Here is a 20,485-nt window from a genome sequence, read left to right on the forward strand (position 1 = left end):
TTAAAGACACAAGTTAATTAACAGTCTCTATCTTTCTATGACGTTTGTAAATTTTGTAAACTCTGTACGGTTATTATGGCGACTGTGCCTCTTTAAAATTTCTAACAACATTTGCTCAAACATTTGATGCCAGGTTAGGCAGGTTGCCAGCTCATTCCTGGCCTGCCATGGTGTGTAAAGCCAACAGTCTACTGGTTCTCTTTCCTTCTCAATGAGAGTCAGTGCTTTTAACTTGTGTTAGCACTGGGAATGGCTGCACTAGCAGGCTCAATACATAGGTCAGCCAGGATAACCCCCATATCCTGATTACTGACACAGAGTGCCCTCTGGAACAAAGGCCAGTAATAAAAAAAAAGGCTTCAATGAGCTGCTGCAAACCCGCCTGCATGGCTAATATGGCTGCTTGGGACAGAAGCTGTAACCATGAAGAAAGAGATATAACTAGTGCGTAGTGAATGTGATGCTGCGCTGTGTTTTCCCACTGTGTATATGATGCTACGTAGCTACTGAGAGAAAACTGACTTATAAAAAGAGTTAGCTATAGAAAATATATCTACAGTTAAAAAGCGACATGCATGCGTGCCGACATCAAAAGTATGTTGAGCCATAGAGAGAATAGTCACAATGGTTTCGTGGCAAGGACATCGGAGACCTCTTTGTTTCCCCCACTGCCTCACTTTGTCTAAACAGGCTGAAAGATTGATGGGGAGAAAAGAGAGAAACAGAGACAGAGACACATAGAAAGTGAAAAGCGATACAAAGAGTAAGAGAGACTTAGTAAGAGAGAGAGGGGAAAAAACAGGGCTTTTAAATCTTTAGCTGATATGGCAGAGTGAGAGCCCCCCCACATGTCTATGAATATCTCTTTTATTATTACTATTGACCCATACGCCATAAAGAACGGCAGGGGCTCTGCATTACTCAAGCCTAAGAATTATGCGGCTACTACTAAAGGGCAACGGGCTCATGGACACACAAACAAACAAGCCACATACACATTATTGTGCCCATTCAAATTCAGGGCATATGCACCTCTTGGAAAGATCTAATACCAGATTCCCCTCACAGCTAAAATAAACTTTCATGGCTTTTTTTTTCATTTGCATTATTTAATTATGATGATTCAAAAGAGTAATAATAATTTTACCAGAAATGTGAGCCATGCTCCCCACTGTCTCCTCATCAGTTCTAAGTACAATAGCTCTAGGGCTGGGCGATATGCTTGAAATCCATATCACAATATTAATAAGAGTAAAGACAAAATTCTTCACACATGTAAAACAAAAAAATAATTCATTTTCTTAGTTTCTGATCACAATTTGCTAACAAACATTAATTCAGACATGAAACAACACAATATTTTCAAATTAGTGGGATATAATTCCTCTGAAAAAAGATAAATGTTAATATGAATAAGCAACAACTCATCTCAGCTTCACGGTATACTGGTGGAGAAATTTGGAAAGATGCAAAGTTAGAGTACATATGCCTTATCGTATGAACAAATTAAAATTTTCTACTTACAAATAGCTTTTTTCCACCACTGAGACAATGCTTTGGGACTATTCCTTTTAATCTGTGTGTATGTGTGTGTGTGTGTGTGTCTGAGTAGTGCCTTTGTATGTGCGTGCACTGGGGGGACACTTTGATAAATGGCCAGTTTATGGTGCTGTCACACTGAGGATGTCTATGGGGAAATACTTCCCCACAAGCGCTAGTGTGTGTGTTTGTGTCTTTGTGTGGAGAGAGGTGCAATGCTCTGGTCATCTGATTGCAAACTTGTGGTCTGGCGCATGATTAATCAAACTGATTGGATGGGGCAAATATGGTTTGTGATAGCACAAAGCGGGAGAGGGTCAGAGAGAGAATTATTCTGTTGTATGTGAAGATGTGTGTGTGTGTGTGTGTGAGTGTGTGTGTGTGTGTGAAGGTGAAGAGGTGCGATGTGTGTATGAAGGGGGCTGAAGTGAAGCTTCTGTGTGTTTGAGGGTCAGGGGTCAAATAAATGGAACATGAAAGACTAAAAACACAGTGCAGCGCTGCTGACACAGCCACAACCCTGTTAATATCTCACAGGGGCTACACACTCACTGTGAGTACACACACTTCTTCTCCCACACACACACACACACACACTCACCTACAAACACATGTATCCCAATGCGGTACACAGCAACGTTTGAGTAATTGAGCTGTGCCATTGCAGCTTTGTAATCACTGACGTGCCTTTGTGCCTGAACAATAGAGTGCCGGGACTAAGTTGTCGTTGGTCACAAGAAAAGAAGGAGAGAGAGAGCGAGAGAGAGCGAGAGAGAGAGAGAGAGAGAGAGAGAGAGAAAGAGAAGGAGGGGGTATAAAAGCAAACAAGCAGCTCAGCCTGCATGTATGGGTGCCACCTGGTCTTAGATCAATGCACTGACACATAGGTCATTTTTAATATGCTTTGATCTGTCACCCCAGATGGGCTGTGTGTGTGTTTAAGGGGGTGTTTGGGTGTGCTCTATCAAGCACATCTTGTTTTAGGACGCTGGACACGGTGTGTGAACTATCAAATTGTCCCTTTAATAGCCCCATTCTTCTTCACTCATTATCTCTCTAACTGCCTCCCTGGAGATGTGGAGAAGGAGACAGAGATGGACTGACTATTCGAAGATGAAGAGTGACATGAGAATGATCACATGTAGTTATAAATTGGAAATTAATTCTGTTCATTTATGAACAATTTCTATGCATATAAAATGATTATTTTGTCAGCTGGGTTATGAAAGTTAATATTGTTTTTCAATTTCCAGAGAATATTTCTCTTCTTAAAAGACACATCAAGATCATGTTAGCTGAGCCAAAACACAGCACACATTACATTGTTCAGATAAGTGTCCTTTAAAAAATGTTCTGCTTTTCCATATTTATACAAACAAAACCATTAATCAAAGTCAATCTTCCTCCTTTGTAGCACACCGCCCTTGTCAATCATGTGCTGTATGTGAGAAAAACAACTCCTAATTGTGAGGAAGCGGTGGTGGCACATAAGAGCATCCCTGGGTTTACTGATTCATTGCACCCAATCAGCAAGAAATAAAGATAATAATACACAGTCGCCATCTTTCTCCACTCCTCACTCTCTTTCATTTTCTTGTCTCTTTCTCTCTGATCTCTTTCCTCCCTTTCTCTCATTAAATCTGTTCCACCCTTTAACCCTGTGGGCAGGTGCTACTGTAATTAGCCATTATTTGACTATCAAAAGTCAGGAGTTGATTAAATGGCCGCGAAGCGGCGCGCAGAGCACTTTCCCTCTGCACCCAGCCCCATAATTTCAAAAGCTTCTTGCAACCTGCTGAGGGCCTTTCAGGTCTGTGAGACGCCGCTTCCGACCGCTGGTAAGAGCCTGTTGCCGGCGGTAATCAAAACTGATAATCTTACAGGAGAGAAAGGGGGGAGTGTGGGGAGTACGGTGTGGGTGGAGGAAAGAAAAGAGAGAGAAAGAAAGAAATGGTTGGGGGCTTTCGGGAGGTTGGAGCTCAAGCAGAGAGCCTTCCATTAGAAATGTGTTGTGGCTCTGAGGGGGCCGGTGGCCAGCAAGCGGTGAAAAATGCTGCCTTCTTAAGGCAAGTGAATGGCATCTCTTTAGTGATTAGGAGCGGTAATAATGGGCACCCCTGCCTGTTACCCCTAAGTCCATTTTATTGCTAATTCATTTACCTGTTATTTCAGACATACTTGACAGGAGTCACCTGCTAAGAAGTCATGTTTGTCAGGCAGGTATGCCCATTAGCTGGGGATCTTAAATCAGCCTCACAATGGTGCCAGTAGGGGAGTAGAAAGGCCGGCCTTGTTGTTAGCAGATAACACCACATAGAGTTATCCTGACCAACATGGAAAATCTTTTCTGCTCCAAAAATAATTAGACTTCATCCCCGGAGCGATTCTTAATTAATGCATTTTTTTTTTTTTCATTGTTAGTGGATTTTAAGCCAAGCTGATCTGCTTTTGTGCTCTGCTGTGAAAATCCTGTACACTCAGGAAAAATATTACATCTGACCTGGTGCATTAAGGAAAAAACAGCTGATTGAAAATGAGTAAGATGTAATAATCTCTTTTTGTGTGAAATTAAATCTGGCGCTTTTGGAACCAAAGAACTGATTTTGGATTTGTTACAGTTTCATTTGCGGACTGACCTTTTGGCATTTTCATGGCAGAGTTTTCACTGAGCAAAGCCATTAATATCCAAATAAATATTTGACTAGATATAGTTTGTATTAGAATAAATCATGTCATATACATGCTGTTATATTCCCCAAGGAGAAGTGAGGCAAAATAATCACTTTGACTCCCTGGTTAATGTTCTGGATAATTCTCCCCAGGGAAACACTCTCTATGATAATATCCTCATATGAGCATCTCGATCTGAAATGTCACAGCTGAGATTAGAGCAGGGTTGACTTCCAGTATATAGTGTATTCCCATGGAGTGTGGAAAAACAAAATGGGTTTCAGCATTAATGTAGCGGAGTGAAGAAGCACAACAAAATATGTAAATATATACAAAAATTTGATTGGATTATTACATTTGGGTATTGGATTTTTCTGTGACAGTCTATTGCTTAAGTCAATAATCACCACTGAAAAAGAAAGGAGGTGTAATTGCATTTAAACTGAGCCGATGTCTAACATCTCCGTATTGTTGTCTGTCTATGAGGGTTTGCATCAGCAGAGCGCAGGTCACTCTCTGTTACTAGCTGAATAAAAGGATTACCCACTATGAATTAGTACTAAGACACAGAAAACCCCTCTCTCAGGGACGATGCTATGTGTGTGTGTGTGTGTGTGTGTGTGTGTGTGTGTGTGTGTGTGTGTGTTTGTGTGTGTGGGATCCCCTCTCATTGCTGGCCTCTCCTGGGATCCCCCACTCGGCCTAATCATTGTTTCTCTAACAGATAATTCTCCATGTCCTCACACGTGTCTATGCGTGTGTTTGTGTATGTGTTAATTAGCACTGTGCCGGCTGAGTGTGCTCTTCCTTGTAATCACTTAATTAGGGGTGACGGCCCCGATGCTTGTTTACTCAATTAGCCATCCTCTTTAATTATCTAATTCACAGCGAGTCAACTGTCCTTGTTAGCGAGCTCAGTGAAGAAGGGATTCGCTGATATAGCTGTGAATGTGTTTTTTTGTGTGTTTGTTTGTTTAAAAATGTACATGTCCTTCCACCTGAGAGGGAGAACATGAGTGTGAATGTACACATATGTGAGAGACATTTTGATGGGTATTAAATGAGACAGGAAGCCGTAGTTAAAAGCTGAAATGCAGAAAAGGGAAACTGCAGCCATGTAAAATAGTCTGTATGTCACTCACCTTTTAAGAGAACACACACACACACACACACACACACACACACATATGCATCATCAGACACTAAGCCATGCTCACGGGCTGCATATGAGTGCTGAGCCACATGCCTCAGATTACTGTCGGTCTGATTCCCTGAGATTTAGTCATTAATGATAAAATCTATGTCAAAAAAAGAAAGAAAGTGAAATCTCATGGTGAGCATGATTGATGGTTGCTTTAAATGGAGGCGTCCAGGGCCGGCTCTATTGTTTCTCCTGACCAGCCTTGCCACCTACTCCACCACCTCCACTCCCGCTCCTTCATGTGGATTAAGGCCTGCCGCTTATTTAACAGTTCATTTGAGCGAAGGGGCGACCAAGGTGAAGACGGTGGGGGGGTGAGGGGGGTTGGCAGGGTGTCTGTGCTGTGCCGTGGCGGGACGTCCCTTGCGGGACAGTGCCAGGCTGCGCTGTGGGGAGACGAGACAGGGCCTCCCCAGTGGACTAATGCCCTGTAATGAAGATTAAGACTCAGTCAAAGACCATACTGTTCGGCCGAAAAACGGAGGGAAGGAGGGAGGGATGGAAGGAGGGGGAGAGGGAAGGAAGTGAGGATAAAGCATAAAGCAGAGGTAAAGGACAGAAACGCTGGTTTGTAGAGTGTTTAAGGGTAGATTTTACTAATTTGCAGCAACAGATACAGATACTGAAAGATAAATACATAAAATGCTGTGAATAATTATTTGAAGAACTATATAAAGCTGCATTTTTGCCCTTCTGGTACTTTCTAAATCAAGATTTCTGGACCAGCTGGGAACAAAAACATATTTTGCTCAATAATGCACTGATTGCATTACAAGCCATTAAGAATGATCGCCTCTTAAACCATTATAGCAGCCACAGACCTTTATAGAGAAATTTGAGTGAAAAGAAAAAAAAAAAAACACTATAAAAAAATCACTATTCAGCATTCAAGCAGCCACAAAGAGCAAACTAGGAACAACAAAAAAAATCCATTAGGAAAAGATTTTGGTAAATTAATTTTGACCCTGTTTTAAAGAACATTTCCATGCCCCTTTCCTCTTACTGGCATCATAAAAATCTTTTGTATCCAGATGTATTTATGTATATAATATGTATGTATAAAGAAATGACACAGCTTTCACATCCTACTGTAAGCCAAACCACTCACATCAAGGCTAACTGATACAGACAACAATACAGCAAACAATTGTCTACCTATAAATCCAGCAGATTATCATCAGTATTCACTGGCCTTTTAGCTCTGGTTTGGTCTCCAAACCAAACCAGAAACATCTGGCTCTTAAACTTCTAGATGACGATGACTTTCTCCACCAGTTAGTTGCTAACTTCTGTTTAACGTTTTGGAGTTGGGCAGGAAGAGTACCATGGATAACACCTGCCTGCTGCTGCCTGAAAATTATTTTTACTTTCCTTGTAATGTTGTTTTTTTTCATTTTCAGGAGCACATCAGTATTCCTGGATCTCTTGCACTAGCACAGTTTTTTTTCTATCTCTTTCTAGTTCTAAACATCTGGTTGGCTGTGATATTATTGAAAGTTGTTGATGAATTCTGAAACTTTTCAGTTGCTAGCTGATAAATAAAAACAGCATATTTTCTGGTATTGTTTTCTATGCTCATATGTGTTGAAGTGTGTCTGAGGCTCTAATTCAAAGTATGAAGACAGTTAACCAGAGCAGCCTCGACATACGGCACGCTTCACTTACCACTCCGTGGCTAAAAGCTCCCCTAAGACCTGTTATGCGCAGACACACTTCCACTGTCTCCCGCCATCTCCTCATCCCTCACTTCTATCTCTCTCGGTCACCCCGAGTTCTTTCACTAACCCTCTATTCACTTTTTCAAATGTTTTGTTTACCTAAAATATTCTGGGGGTCACAATGATGTGTGGACAAAGAGACGGACGGACGGATGGATGGATGGGTAGGTGGGTGGATGGAGAAGGGGATCTTTTTTCACATGACCTTGTGTTGGCGGGGCCAGCCTCTCTCCCCCACTCTCTGTCTCTCTTCCCCAGACGGGCTGTGTCTGTAACTGGGCTGCCAGTTCTTGCCTCTCTTGGGCATTCTGGCATTCCTCCCTGTCATGCCCCCCAACCCCCTGCCTCCGGCTGTCTCTTGCCCTCTGAGGGTTTCCATCTCTCACTCACTCTCTTGCTTGAACTTCTTCTTTTGCCTGTCTATCTATAGATATTGTGTTGTGTCAACACCTCGCCATCTCTCACAAAGTCTCTGTTTCTCTGGAAGTTTTTGTCTTTCATCAAGTCTGCAACTCCATGGAGCTTTTTAGCCTAAAAGAGGCTCAGACGTGGTGAGTCAACCACCACCCCCTCCCTCTCTCCATTCCTCCATGCTATTATTTATTACATGCATAGCTATCCTAAAAGCATAAAATAAGATATTTTGGGAGATATTCCAAGCTGTGTGAAATGGTAAGATACGATTTTGTGCTAGATATTCTGAGCTGCAACCGCTGAAGATGAGTTAGACGCGTTTGTAGTACAGTGTTACAGAGAACTTCTCAAACACAAAAGAAATACTCCCTCTTGTGATACGGAGTTTCAAATGCACCCAGCCTTTCTCACGCGCAGATGAACCTTTATCTCCCTTGTCTGACAAGAAAATATTTTTGACGAGCAGGACCACACAACTCTCTGTTCCCCACCTCCCCCTGGCTTCTAGGTCTCCGTGGCAACGCCATGCGGGTCGTCATGTTATTATTACCGATGCTTGACCAGCCGGCCTTCTGCATTCACTCTGTCTGCCTTAATGGACTCGCTGCCTTCTTGACAGACAAGACAGAGTGTGTGTGTGTGTGTGTGTGTGTGTGTATGTGTGTGTGTGTGTACTTAGAAACGTATGAGCACCAAATGTCCTTAGAATGATGTAGATTATCCCCCATTGTGAGGATATTTTACCAATGAGCAGAAAGGCCAAATGATGTTAAGTGACAGCTGTTTCAAATTTCTTCACAGGTTCTTTTCTTTTTGTCGCACCAAATTCAAAGAATACTTAACCAGCCCATTTAACAATTTGATGTCCTTACTTTTATTGTAAAAATAAGGATTAAGTTGAAAATTGCATAAGAGTTCGAAAAAATTCCACATTCTGATATTCTTCACATCAGTTTGTGATGTTCAGTGTGTTCCAGGAAGGATGAAGTAATTTCTGGCTTGTTTGCAGTACATATTCAAGTTCAAGTTACAACAGAGGTCATTGAATTTTACATTCACACGCAGATTACAGATCTGTAAAGGTACAGTCTGTGACTGCATTGTATTGTGGTCTATTGAGGCTACTGTTTGTGCCTCTTCTGTAACGAATTTGATTACTGAGTGCAATCATAAAATAGTAGGTTGCAAAATATTCCAGTGTGAAGATACTTCATCTAGGCCTATGTTTGACAGGTTATCCATTGAATAAGGAAAAATATCACAGAAACAAAATTGCAAAATAACCTCAGAGGTTCAAGTGTGCCAGACAGTATTTTTGTGTCTTTAGACATATAGAGGAGAATCTTTTGAAATCTTTTAGACGGTAAAAGAAATATGTGCAAGTGAGTGTGTGAGTGTGAGGAAACTCATATGACATCCTCCGCAACTGTCAGACTGTCGCCCTCCTCCTTTTGTTGGGTGACCCCGGAGAATGTGGTGGGAATGGCCACTGGGAGAGAGATTATGGAGAGACAAAGACTGCAAGAGAAGGAATGAGAGAACGACAGAAAAGAGTGAAAGGCAGAAGAAAAGAAAGAGACGGAGAGAGAGGGAGAGTGAGGGGGTCAGGGAGCCAGCTGATGTGAAAGTGCCTCCGATCACCTCGTGCTTCTCCTCCGCCCCCTTGTTCTGTCTCTCTCTATCTGTTCCACTCTTTCTTTCCTTCGTTCCCACTTGAATTCCTCTCCCAGCGCTTCACTCCAATGTGACGTCGGGTTTTGATCGACGATAACAACAGAGATGCGTCAGTCCGAGGCCCACACACACACACACACACACACACAAGTTAAAAGTGCCATTGCAAGTTAAAAGTGGCACTCAGACACTCAGCGAGCACACACACACACACACACATACATACATGAACACAGGGACACACAGCAGTGGCCTTTGAGTGAACGCTCCTCACAAGGCATAATGACAGCATTCTGCAGTAACCATAGCTGGGACAGTTCCCACAGACAACACAGACAGAGAGAGAAAGACCATTTCTTTCTGTCTTCACCTCTCCTCCTACTCCCCACCTCCTCTCCAACAACCCTGACTTTGTCCAAATCATGTGACCCTCCACAAATCAACACTATTGGCCAACAAAATCCGGACATATGAATCTGGACATGTGCTTAAAGAAACAATAAAGGAATACGCCACTAAAAAAACTATCTTTTGAGTATCAAATATTCTTCGCTTAAAAGCTTGAAAGTTTAAAGCTTTTTTTGTGCAAAATATCAATAGAAACTACTCCAACCACTCCTGCAGCATGACCGATACATAATCAATAATCTATCAATAATCAATAATAATAATAATATCATTAATACTACAGCTACATATGATACATCTAGTGAAGCTTTAGAGCTATGGGGACACAAACGGAGTATATTTATTCATGGTGTACACAGATTTTGAGTGTTTGGAACATTGTGAACATTCAGATCAACAGAAGAGAAGTAGATTATGCTGCAGGAGTGGTTGGATAAGTTTTATGAATGTTTGACACATTTTTACACGCTTTTTTTTCCCCCCTTCAGGTCGTCACTTAAATCCATCCATCCTCTGCAAATAAACAAGCAACGCACTTTTCAGAGCCACCATTCAAACCTATATGAAGTGAGTGTTTGATAAATAAAAGATAGATTTTTTTTGGAGGAGTGTTCCTTGAGCTGAGTTAACCTTTTATCTTAATGCACAAGATGATGTCAGGAGGCAAAAGGTATGCTTTGAAAGATTATCCTGCCCCACGATCCAAACATTCTCCAACATACATGATTTTGACCATGTGAGCTCAGGCTCTGCATATTTGTCTGTCTGTCTGCACGGGACCACTCCCTGTCCCTCCGTAACCTTCCACACAAACATTGCGTGGAAGTTTCAAAACGCTTTTTTTCCTCGTCGGACCTGACATAGTGCAGGATTTGGTGGTGTATATTTTGAAGGGGGGGTGGAGATGAAGGTAGCGATGGTGGTGGTGCTGGGTCTTGGGGGGGGGGGGGGAAGCAGGTTATGGAGCCAAATGAAAACATGTCACTCAGGGCCCATTAAAATGTAACCCTGCCCAGCAGAAGAAGGAGAACCATATCATCATTAAGTCATCTCAGGGCGAAGCAAAAACCGCAAATATTATTTCTACAACCCCCCCCCCCCCCCACACACACACACACACACACACACACACCCAATACACGTTCACACACTCCTCCCCTTCTTTTCCTTTAGATGACAGAGAAGACAGGATGATTGGGGCTACAGTGTGTTTGCTCACTGCCTGAGAATGACAAGGGGATGTTTGGGAACTTCCTGATCATGCTACGGTTTGTATGTTTCAACTGCAGACATGAAGATTTAATTGTTTTTAATTTTTTGTGTATCCACCTATCTATCTATCTATCTGCTGACAGTTACTGATCCCTTCATTATTTTTTATAAAATGTCCATCACGATTTCCCACAGCCCAAAGAAACATCTTCATATTTTGTCCAAACATTCTAAAAACCAAGATTATTCAATTTACAATATACAAATCAGATAAATGCAGCACATTTTTACATTTGAGAAGCTGAAACCAGCAAATATTTGGCATTTTTCTTGATGAATGATTGAATGATTAAACAATTTATGAAACTGTTGATTCATTTTATGTTGATTGACGAATCAATTCATTGATAACTTTTTCCAGCACTACATCCGTACATCCCTGCATACACTGTTTATATATAAATACAAATTTGTGTCAACTTTCTGTGCCTGCACTATTTGTGTGTGTGTGTGTGTGTGTTCATGCCATTTCCTGCTCTTTGGGCTCTCACTCCACAGTCAAGTCATGGCCCTGGGGATCCCACTGCCAAGCCCTGGGCATTCACACCCCACACACACACACACACACACACACACACACACACGCACAGATCCATCCCTGTAACCAGGGGGCATTTGTGACGTTCAGCATTATGAAAAATGACTTGCCCCCGTGGCACACCGGGGTGGCAGTGATTATAATATCCAGATAATCATTTCAAACAAATTATCATAATTATCAATCAATCATGAGCCTATTTAAGCAGGGGGAGGAATGGGGGAGTGTGGTGCTGTTGGCAGGGGGTAAACTATAGCCCGGAGCGCTGGATCACTTCTGTGACCCATGAGCCTCCCTCTGTCCACATAATAGCCCTCATACATTTAGGGTCATTTAGCTAGCATATTTAGAAACTCAATTCCCTGGCTTGATATGGGGGGAAAAAACGATATTCACACACAAGTGCCTGCACGTACACACCCATAGAATCACAACTGCAGCTGACCCCCATTTGGCTCCCCAGTCTTTCAACACAGAGTGGGAAAAATCTACTTATAGGTCAGAGTTCATATCAACCCCTGTCATTTTCTCATTTGCAACCATTGCCACATTGAAAACACACATTTAATGCATACTTATAACAAAAATGAGTGCTAGAGTTTGACTAAAAGAGCATGAAAGAACATCTCATGCTTTCGAGAAAAATATGTTAGGCAAGCATGTCCAAGAAAGGAAGAGTGACACAGACGGAGTAACAGAGACTTGATCGTCTTAAAGAGATATTCCGCTGTATCTTTTCACAGTAAAGCCCCTGTGAAAAGCAGCGTGAATTGATTCAATCTCAGTGGTATTGAGAGGTGAATGAATGGGGCTTGGAGAGAGAAAGACAGAGAAATTGAGAGAGAAAGCGAGACAGAAAGAGAGCAAGAGAGAGAGTGAGAGAAAGATAGTAGCCTTCGGGGGGAGATGATCGTCTTGGGAAAAAAGCAATCAGTGCTCATTGATTTTCTCTGCTGGTTGAATGGAGGGTATCTATCTGGAAGTCATTATCTGCCATCTGATCTGCTGGAGTGTTTACACACGTCAGGATGGACAGCGGCGCTCTTCTGAAGATGAGGATTAACACACAGACACACACACACACATACAGAGCACAGACTGTCTTCTTTCCCCCTGTTCCCTATCTTGCTACCACTTTTAAATCCAAGGAATCCAAAAAAAACACAAGTCCTCCAATACCCTATTAACTTCCACACACACAGAGACTTATGTGTATGTGCAGCGTGTGAATGAGAATATATGTAAGCAGGGCCTAGACAGCTAAACAGACAGATAGTCCTGTTTTGTATGACCGAACCAGACCAAACCAAACAATCCCTGATCCTATCACCAATAGCCACTGATAGCAATCTATAGCTCAAACAACACCATCCTGTCTGCTGAGAGAGAGAGAAGGATGAAATGTGTGGAAGAGGATGGATGAAGTAAGCAGAGAGGGGATTCAGATAACAGATCTTTTTATTTTCTGTCTGTATGTGCATGGTGTGAGGATGCATGTGTTTTTATGCGTGCACGTGTGTAAGCCAATATGGCTCGATCCATGTCTAAGCAAGCTCAGGATATGACTCCAAGGCCTTAAACCTCACACACACACACACACACACAAACACACACACACACACATGTACAGCTGTAAGCTCAGGGCAGCTTTCAGTAAGTGGGCTGGAGAAGCTACAATAACATCTTTGCTTCTGTTTTATCCCTCGCCTTAACCCTGACTCTACCAGTACCCCCCACGCAGAGAGAGAGAGAGAGAATTGGGGGGGAAGGGAGGTAGAGAAAGGGTTGAGAAAAAAAGAGCAAGTGAAGGTTGCTTTAACACTAACTCAGTAATGTGGAATAAACCAGTTCTTGTGGTCAATTTGAATGTGTCAATGTGTGGTAAAAAGGAAAAAAAAACTGTATCACTATACAGTTTGGTAACCTTATAGTGATAAGATCACTATAAGGTTACTATAACCTTATAGTCCATACTGATGGTGACTTCTGGCACTGCCAATCAAATACTTCAGCATGAGTGTAGAGTTATATTACATAGTGTCTGGTATCATTCTGATAGTTTAGCAATGAGGTGCACGGAATTACAGTAGAGACCAAGGTCTTGTGTGAATGTCAGTGAGTGTCAAGTCTGTGATCAGTTTAGTATGAAGCGAGCCACTTACAGCTTCATGTATTCCATGTCAAACATGGAGTTTGTGGGTGAAAGTTGTATACAGTTAGTTATGTAGTCAAGATTAAACCAAGTGTGCCACCACTTATGAAATATGTGTCTGTGCCTCATGCATTAAATTAGATAGAGAGAAAAGCCAAAAGTGAGTCCTATTCACAGCATGTGTTCAGGTGCACCTCATCCATTCATGTAGTCCGTCTGTGTTCCAACAGGATCTGGTAGCATTTCTATATTAACATGTGACTGTAATGACTAAAATTTGTACAGTGGATGCATGTATTATAGGCATTAAGATGCACAGTAACACATACAATCTCTCTCTGTAAAGTATATGTATATACTTTTTTCTCTAAAAATGTTATATACAAAAACAACAGTTCAGTTTTACTGTAAAGCGGTGCAGCGAATACAAACTAATAACACACACCTTTCAGCAGTGAACTAGTTTATTCACAAGCTACAACTCAATTAACATTCTGCCTTAATCAAGCATAGCGATGGCAATGACATGGTGAAGGAAGGAGAAGTCAATGTTTATGTGTGTTTGTGTGCGTGTAAGTGTGTGACTGCACGATGTGGATGAATGAGTCATGTCATAAGGAATGGCTCATGCATAATTTCATTCATATTCATAACAGGCATGCGGTCTGCCACCGCCCGATGAGGGCCCACCGCAACTCACACTCTGCATAATGAGATGTGGCTCGTGTGTGTGTGTTTGGATTTTACATACTGAAGGTAAGGGTACCGTATATCTGTGTTCAGTACAAAACTGCGCTTACAAATTTAAGCTCCTATCGGTGCATGTTTTTGTGTATGCATGTCTATGTATCTGTGAATGTGTAAAAGTTTGTATGTGTGTGTGTAAGTGTGTATGTGTGTGTGTGTGTGTGTGTGCGCGCAGAGTGGAGAGGAGTGCACTCACATTGGAGGGTGGTTAGGTAGTTTATAAAACCGTCTAGGTTTTTCCACATTGTACGAACATGTGGGGAACAGGGAACAGCCCAAACCCTCTGCGGTCAACTCTTAAAATAAGCTCATTGACTAATGTAGGATTTCAAATCATCCAAGCAGTCAGTGATTTGCATGCCTGCCTGCGTATAGAGGCTACAGCAACAAGACCCTTGACCTGAAATTCAAATAGGGAAATTATGTGACTTTTTAGTAATAGCGAAATTACACCATGAGAGATTTTAAATGGAATACTTCTTGCTATGGTTGCTTATGAGGCGTCTCTGTAAACATGTTCTACTCTTGTGTCACACACTGCTTTTATTAAAGGAAGATGTACTTTGTATGGAAAAGTCCAGCATTAGTTCTGCTCCGGATGTTTTGACCGTCCTGTCATGTAACATAAGACAAACGGCACCTACATTTTTTGGAAACAAAGTCCACATCTCAGTTCTAATTTTTCTGATAACTAAATCTATAACATATGAAAACAAGTTGACAGCATCCACGGCACGACGCTCACTTGATTTAATCAAAGCCAAAATGCTGTTATCGAGTGTTTAAAATAGCAGTGCCATACCGCAAATATGGATTGCTCCTCTCAAGCTCAAATCTGGTAAAGATAAATAATATAAATGATAAAGATAAAACCCCACATAATTTACTGTTCTCCCATTTTCAACCATTGATTTAGGTTTCACCCGCCCTGCCATTGACTTGAACTGAGGCCATGGCTCCACGGCTACAGTCATTCTCAGAATGAGCGTCCACTCTGCTGCGGCCATTGTTCTTTCATGGACCATTAGATGGACATGAACTCTTGCGCTGTCCTGTCTTGACCCGGCGACACTGGCAGTAAAAGCAAACTGCCCAACCTCTTCAATAAATTTATCACCTCATAAAGTGGTCAGTGACTGGTCAATGGGACGTATCCGTCTGTGTGTCAGTGTTTTTGTCTGAGTGGAGACAAGGTTCCCTCTATTGCAGATGTTTGACTTATATTGATAAGCATGGCATGTAAGCTACTGTAACACTTATGAATCCAGTGTAAAAGAATAAGATGAAATTCATTAGACCAAGCTTCATTACTTACAGTAGTGACATGTATGCTCTGCTGAACCTTTTGTCAAAAGCTCAAAAAGTTTTAACACTAATAGAAAAATATGATATAATTTTAATATAACTGTTAATAAAAGCACATGATCTAAGCATGCACATGTTTTTTTGTTGTTGTTGTTGACAATTTTACATATTTGTTTACCAGGTAAATTGGTGAAAGAGCTGTAAGTGTAAGTATTCTCAAACAAAACTGCAACTGGGCATGTGTGTGTCTGTGAAGATATGTACTGTATATGTGCTCAAGCAGAGCCAGAACATTTAAGTGGCAACATTGTTCGTTTTACAAAGACTGACTTTCGAATGTAGCTAGAAAAGGAGTCCTTCTTGTGCTTGCTACTTTACAGACAGCTACTGTATTACTTCACATGACTTTAATGTGCAGGTAAACGCATTGGGATCACGACAAAGAAAGCAACACAGACGGGATTCTTGAACTAGTATAAACAGATAAATTTCCCTACCTTTTTGATGCAGCTGTCAGGGGAGGCCTCTTCATGGTCGTTCATCATCTGCTGAGAAAAAAACAAAACAAAAAGATACATATTTGTAAAGCTCTAAACGGTGCAAGCAACCATACATTGATTTGATTGAGAAGAAAATCTGTTTATTTAAGCATAAAAAGAGAATATTGATTCCTGTACTTCACAGGGCCTCGGCCACGGGTTGTGACTTTGGCCGTTTGACGACATGGGCACAGGGTGTTCACAGTTCATCACACAGACCCTCTGGGCAACAAATGTGACCAGAGGAATATAATAATGGACTGAGAGGTCACAAAAATACACACAAACACACACACAAGCAAACATAACACTACACACACACCCACCCTGATGAATGAATACCCCACAGATTTGACGTTAATTCTCCGCTTCAGCGTTGCAGGAAATTTCGCTGAGACTGTGTCTGTGAGTGTGTGTGTATGTGTGTGCGCGCGTGTGTGTGTGTGTGTGTGTATAATTAAGCCTTCAAGCAATATTTACTGGGGGCAGATGGGTGGTAGAATGCTCCCAGTGTCTGCCAAAGGAAATGAAGGAAGTGGGGGAATGATGAAGAGATGGGGCTGCTCTGCTGCAATGAGGGGGCATTTCACATATAATGGCAACCCAGAGTCTCTCTCCGTCTGTCTGTCTCTTTCTCTCCCTCTCTGAAGCCCATTGATGGCAACTGAGGATCAAAGAAGAGATGCAGACTGTTTTCAGAGCAGTTTTAGGTGGGGTGGGGGAACGGTGCAGTACTTTACCAAGTTTAAGTGAAATTAGGCCTATAAAACTTCCTCAAGCGCAGACACATGGCATATCTTAGCCTCCCTTTTCCTGCACCCTATCCTCCCCATCTGCCCTTTAACAGTAGGTATGTTGTTTGGCTGTTGTGACAGGACTGGCTGCCCTTATATTACAACTGACATATTAACGTTTATATTTCCTAAACCAATGTAGCCCACCGTGATTGGGAAAGAGACATTTATCTGCTGTGGAATCTGTCATGGAAACTGTGAGGTTATTCTTTGAATTCTGGCGTACAGCAACTTCTTTTATGCACCTTTCCACATAAATGGCCTCAAATCACAGGAAGTGATTATGAATCGTATATGTGGATGTTCAGTTACATGTGGCCTTAAAGACGTCTGACCTTAATACTATTTACTCCTCAGTGAAATAGGAAAACAGTTATCTGAAAACATAGTAGCTCGCAGAAGTTTACTCTCAATTCCTCTTTCCCTCTTCTCACTAAACAGTGAACCAGATGGGCCATATGTGCACCAATGTACGTACGCTGCGGTTCCATACATTAAGCTGTCAAGGGATCTGTTTCTCAACCTCACCAAATGGCAGCAATTACAGCACAGATACTTATAACAGTGTTCTCAGCCTACTTACACATCATTTAAATCTTTGCAGAAGCATCCTATTCCTGAAATCAGTTTCAGTCCCCCTCGTGGCCAATCAAATTCGTCACATTGTTTTGACTGGTAACTGTGGCTCGCCTGTTTTTTAAGTGTGCAAATAGAGTGAAGTGCTAAAGTGCAGTACACACGTTGATCAAATCTGATCAACAAGTGGCCATGGTATTGTCTGCTACATATTTTATTCTAAATTAACAACTTGCACATTTTATGTTTACAGCAAATCAGACCATAAAGGCTTATTGGCAGGTGCGTGTGATGACAAACCCCTGATTGCGAAGATACTAAAGTTGTTAATAAAGTGAGTACAAGTGTATCAACACTGTGCAGGATTCTCTGATTTCTTTGCATATTATGTTTAAAATTGCAGTGTAGTGGCTGCATAGAGTTTAATTTATCAATAGAGAAGAACTCCGGCCTGTATGCAGCGTCTTCTGAGGGTGTGTATGAGTTGTGTATCAGTTCGGACTTTGGTGGCCAAAGGCCAATGTTTATGCTCTTGCAGCCACAGATGCTGATGTGCCAATTTCAACACATAAAACTGACACATTACAAATTGACCAATGTGCAAATAAATAAACAAACAAATAAATATTTTTTTCAGTTTCATGGAATTTCTCTCTCATTCTTTATGTATTTAGTTTGTGGAGTAGATGGTATAGTTCTTCAGTGGAAAAACAGTGTCAGATAAAGTAAAGGGAGTTTGAGGACGACTATTTAGTAGGAAAAAAATTAGGTTAATTTGTCTGCTCTGAGAGTAAAAATGTGCTTGTGAACTTTAAACATGGTGATGGAGTAGATGGGGAAATAGAGAGAGAGAGAGAGACTAAAAGAGAGACAGAGAGAGAGAGAAAGGACTTCCCCTTTCTTGTAATGCACAAGACCAGCTGCAACAGTTTACAAAACCAACAGCTTGGCTGGGTTGTCTAAAATGCTACCAGGCGTTCAACAACTATAGGATAATTTCTGGACTTTCCCCCTGCTCTGTTCAGCTACATGCCAAGTGTAAATATGTGTGTGTATCAAATTGTGCAAGAGTAACCTAAAACTGTAGAAGACATGCAAGCAGACATGAGTGGTTTTACTGATGCCTTAATGTCTTTCAAATTCAGGTGGGGGGTCGGGACTGTGTGGGCCTTCTATCGTCCAAACCTCAGTTTTGGGCCCAGAAGCACTGAGCTGACTGTCAGGAAAATGCTAATTATAAAGCTTCCCTGCGTTGAATTCTGTGCAATTCTAAACCAAATTGTTTCTATGTTGAAAAGTGACCCAGTTAGGTTGGATTTTTTTTTTTTTTAAAGTAAAAATTTAATGATTGGTGGTTGACAGGGTTTTCAGTAGGGCTTTTGCAATAATGACAATAACTTGAACAAAAAGGCAGGTGGAGATGGTCTTTCAACACTGACATACTGTATATAGACACACACATACTCACGTATACACACTCACACACATGCCAGACAGACACACACAGAATAGCCAGGCCTTGCAGCCGGACCCTGCCAAGCAAATAAATAAGCTATTAATTAGAGAAGGAAAATGTGATTGGCCACTGACTGGTGGCTCTATGATTTATTGCATGTGTCACCATCATCTCAAAGTGACTTTTACTCTAGGTTAGTGAGACAGGTCCAAATAGAGACTGGCCTATGTTGAGAGGGATAGATTTTCCACTACACAGAGAGAGGTAAAATTGTCCATTTGTTCTGTATCTAGCCTGCTGAATGCTGACATGTCAATATGTCTTATGGAAAAGAGAAAACACTGAAGCGAGGGTAATTAGAAAGTGTGTGTGTCTGGGCACACAAACTTCTCTCTCTGGCCCATATGACCTCAAACATAAACAAATCCAGCCGTGGCTTGATGAAAGTGCAGCCACCTGCAGAATCCTTCCACCAAGAGCTGTCCAGACCCTCATTAGGGGTATGCATAAATGTGTGTTTGTATATGTGAGAGTGTATGTGTGTGTGTGTGTGTGTGTGTGTATCTCACCATGTCTGTGGTGTGTGCTTTCACACCAGGCAGGAGGGAAAACCCCGCCATTATTAGTGTTTCATAGCACAGCTTTTGTTATTGGACAGAGTCAGGAGTTTTTCAACACCACTTTAGCACCATTCGTATTGACATGCCATGATGACCAAGCATACAAAAGAAAACACAACGTGGGGAGAGACACTCAGTGAGTGGACTGCCTTTTTGTTTTTACAAGACCTGTCACAGTCTAAAACACATGATGGAGCAAAATCTTGCTCAGTTTATTTCCAGAACTCATTTAAGGTGAAAAACCAGCAGAAATGCCCCAAGGGGGTTGTCTGTATGGGGCTCATAAAGCATATGTGGTGGCTTGAATGAACACAGCTCAAGTAGTTGATAGAATGACCTACACACTGTAATCTTCCATTCATGCAACTTACCAATGAGAAGGCTGAGTAAGTAGCCATAGCAACCAGAGGAGGACCTTACAAAGCTTGCTCATCATCATCCTCAGGCGCGAGGAGAAGAAGAGGGCCCCACTTGGAGGTTTGTGCCGTAGGAAAATGTTAGCATTCTGTTGCCAAAAACAATTCTCCTCAACTCTGGATAATATGAGGCAATACAGCAACACGGCCCAATGGATGGCTGTGGATGTCACAAAGCCACAAGTTTCCAAAAAGAACCAGCAGCAAACAAACCTCAGGGCTTTTTGAACCAGGGCCCTGACTGACAACCCATTGGCTGCAACAGCCACACCAAGAAAGCCACAAATTGAAAGTTTTGCTATGCATTTATTGGGAACTTTTGCAGCTTCTTGGCACATTGACATGATTTCATTGTGGTGGCAATGGCCTGGACGGGTTATTGATCTTTTTGACGTATAGATGGGAGAGGAAGCGGTCCTTCACTGCGGGTCGTGTTGAATAATAAA

The 20,485-nt window shown here is 41.8% G+C and overlaps 1 protein-coding gene across 2 annotated transcripts in view; it reads right to left on the reverse strand.

Annotated features, from left to right (window-relative positions):
* The window catches only part of prdm16 (PR domain containing 16), a 188,814-nt gene that overhangs the window by 65,516 nt on the left and 102,813 nt on the right, over positions 1-20,485 (reverse strand). For both annotated transcript variants that reach the window (XM_042408542.1, XM_042408543.1), the window contains exon 3: positions 16,136-16,186. In XM_042408542.1, coding sequence (XP_042264476.1) covers positions 16,136-16,186 — 51 coding nt within the window. The remainder of the gene's footprint in view (positions 1-16,135; positions 16,187-20,485) is intronic.

Source organism: Thunnus maccoyii, chromosome 4, assembly GCF_910596095.1.
Source record: "Thunnus maccoyii chromosome 4, fThuMac1.1, whole genome shotgun sequence".
Classification (NCBI taxonomy): Eukaryota; Metazoa; Chordata; class Actinopteri; order Scombriformes; family Scombridae; genus Thunnus; species Thunnus maccoyii.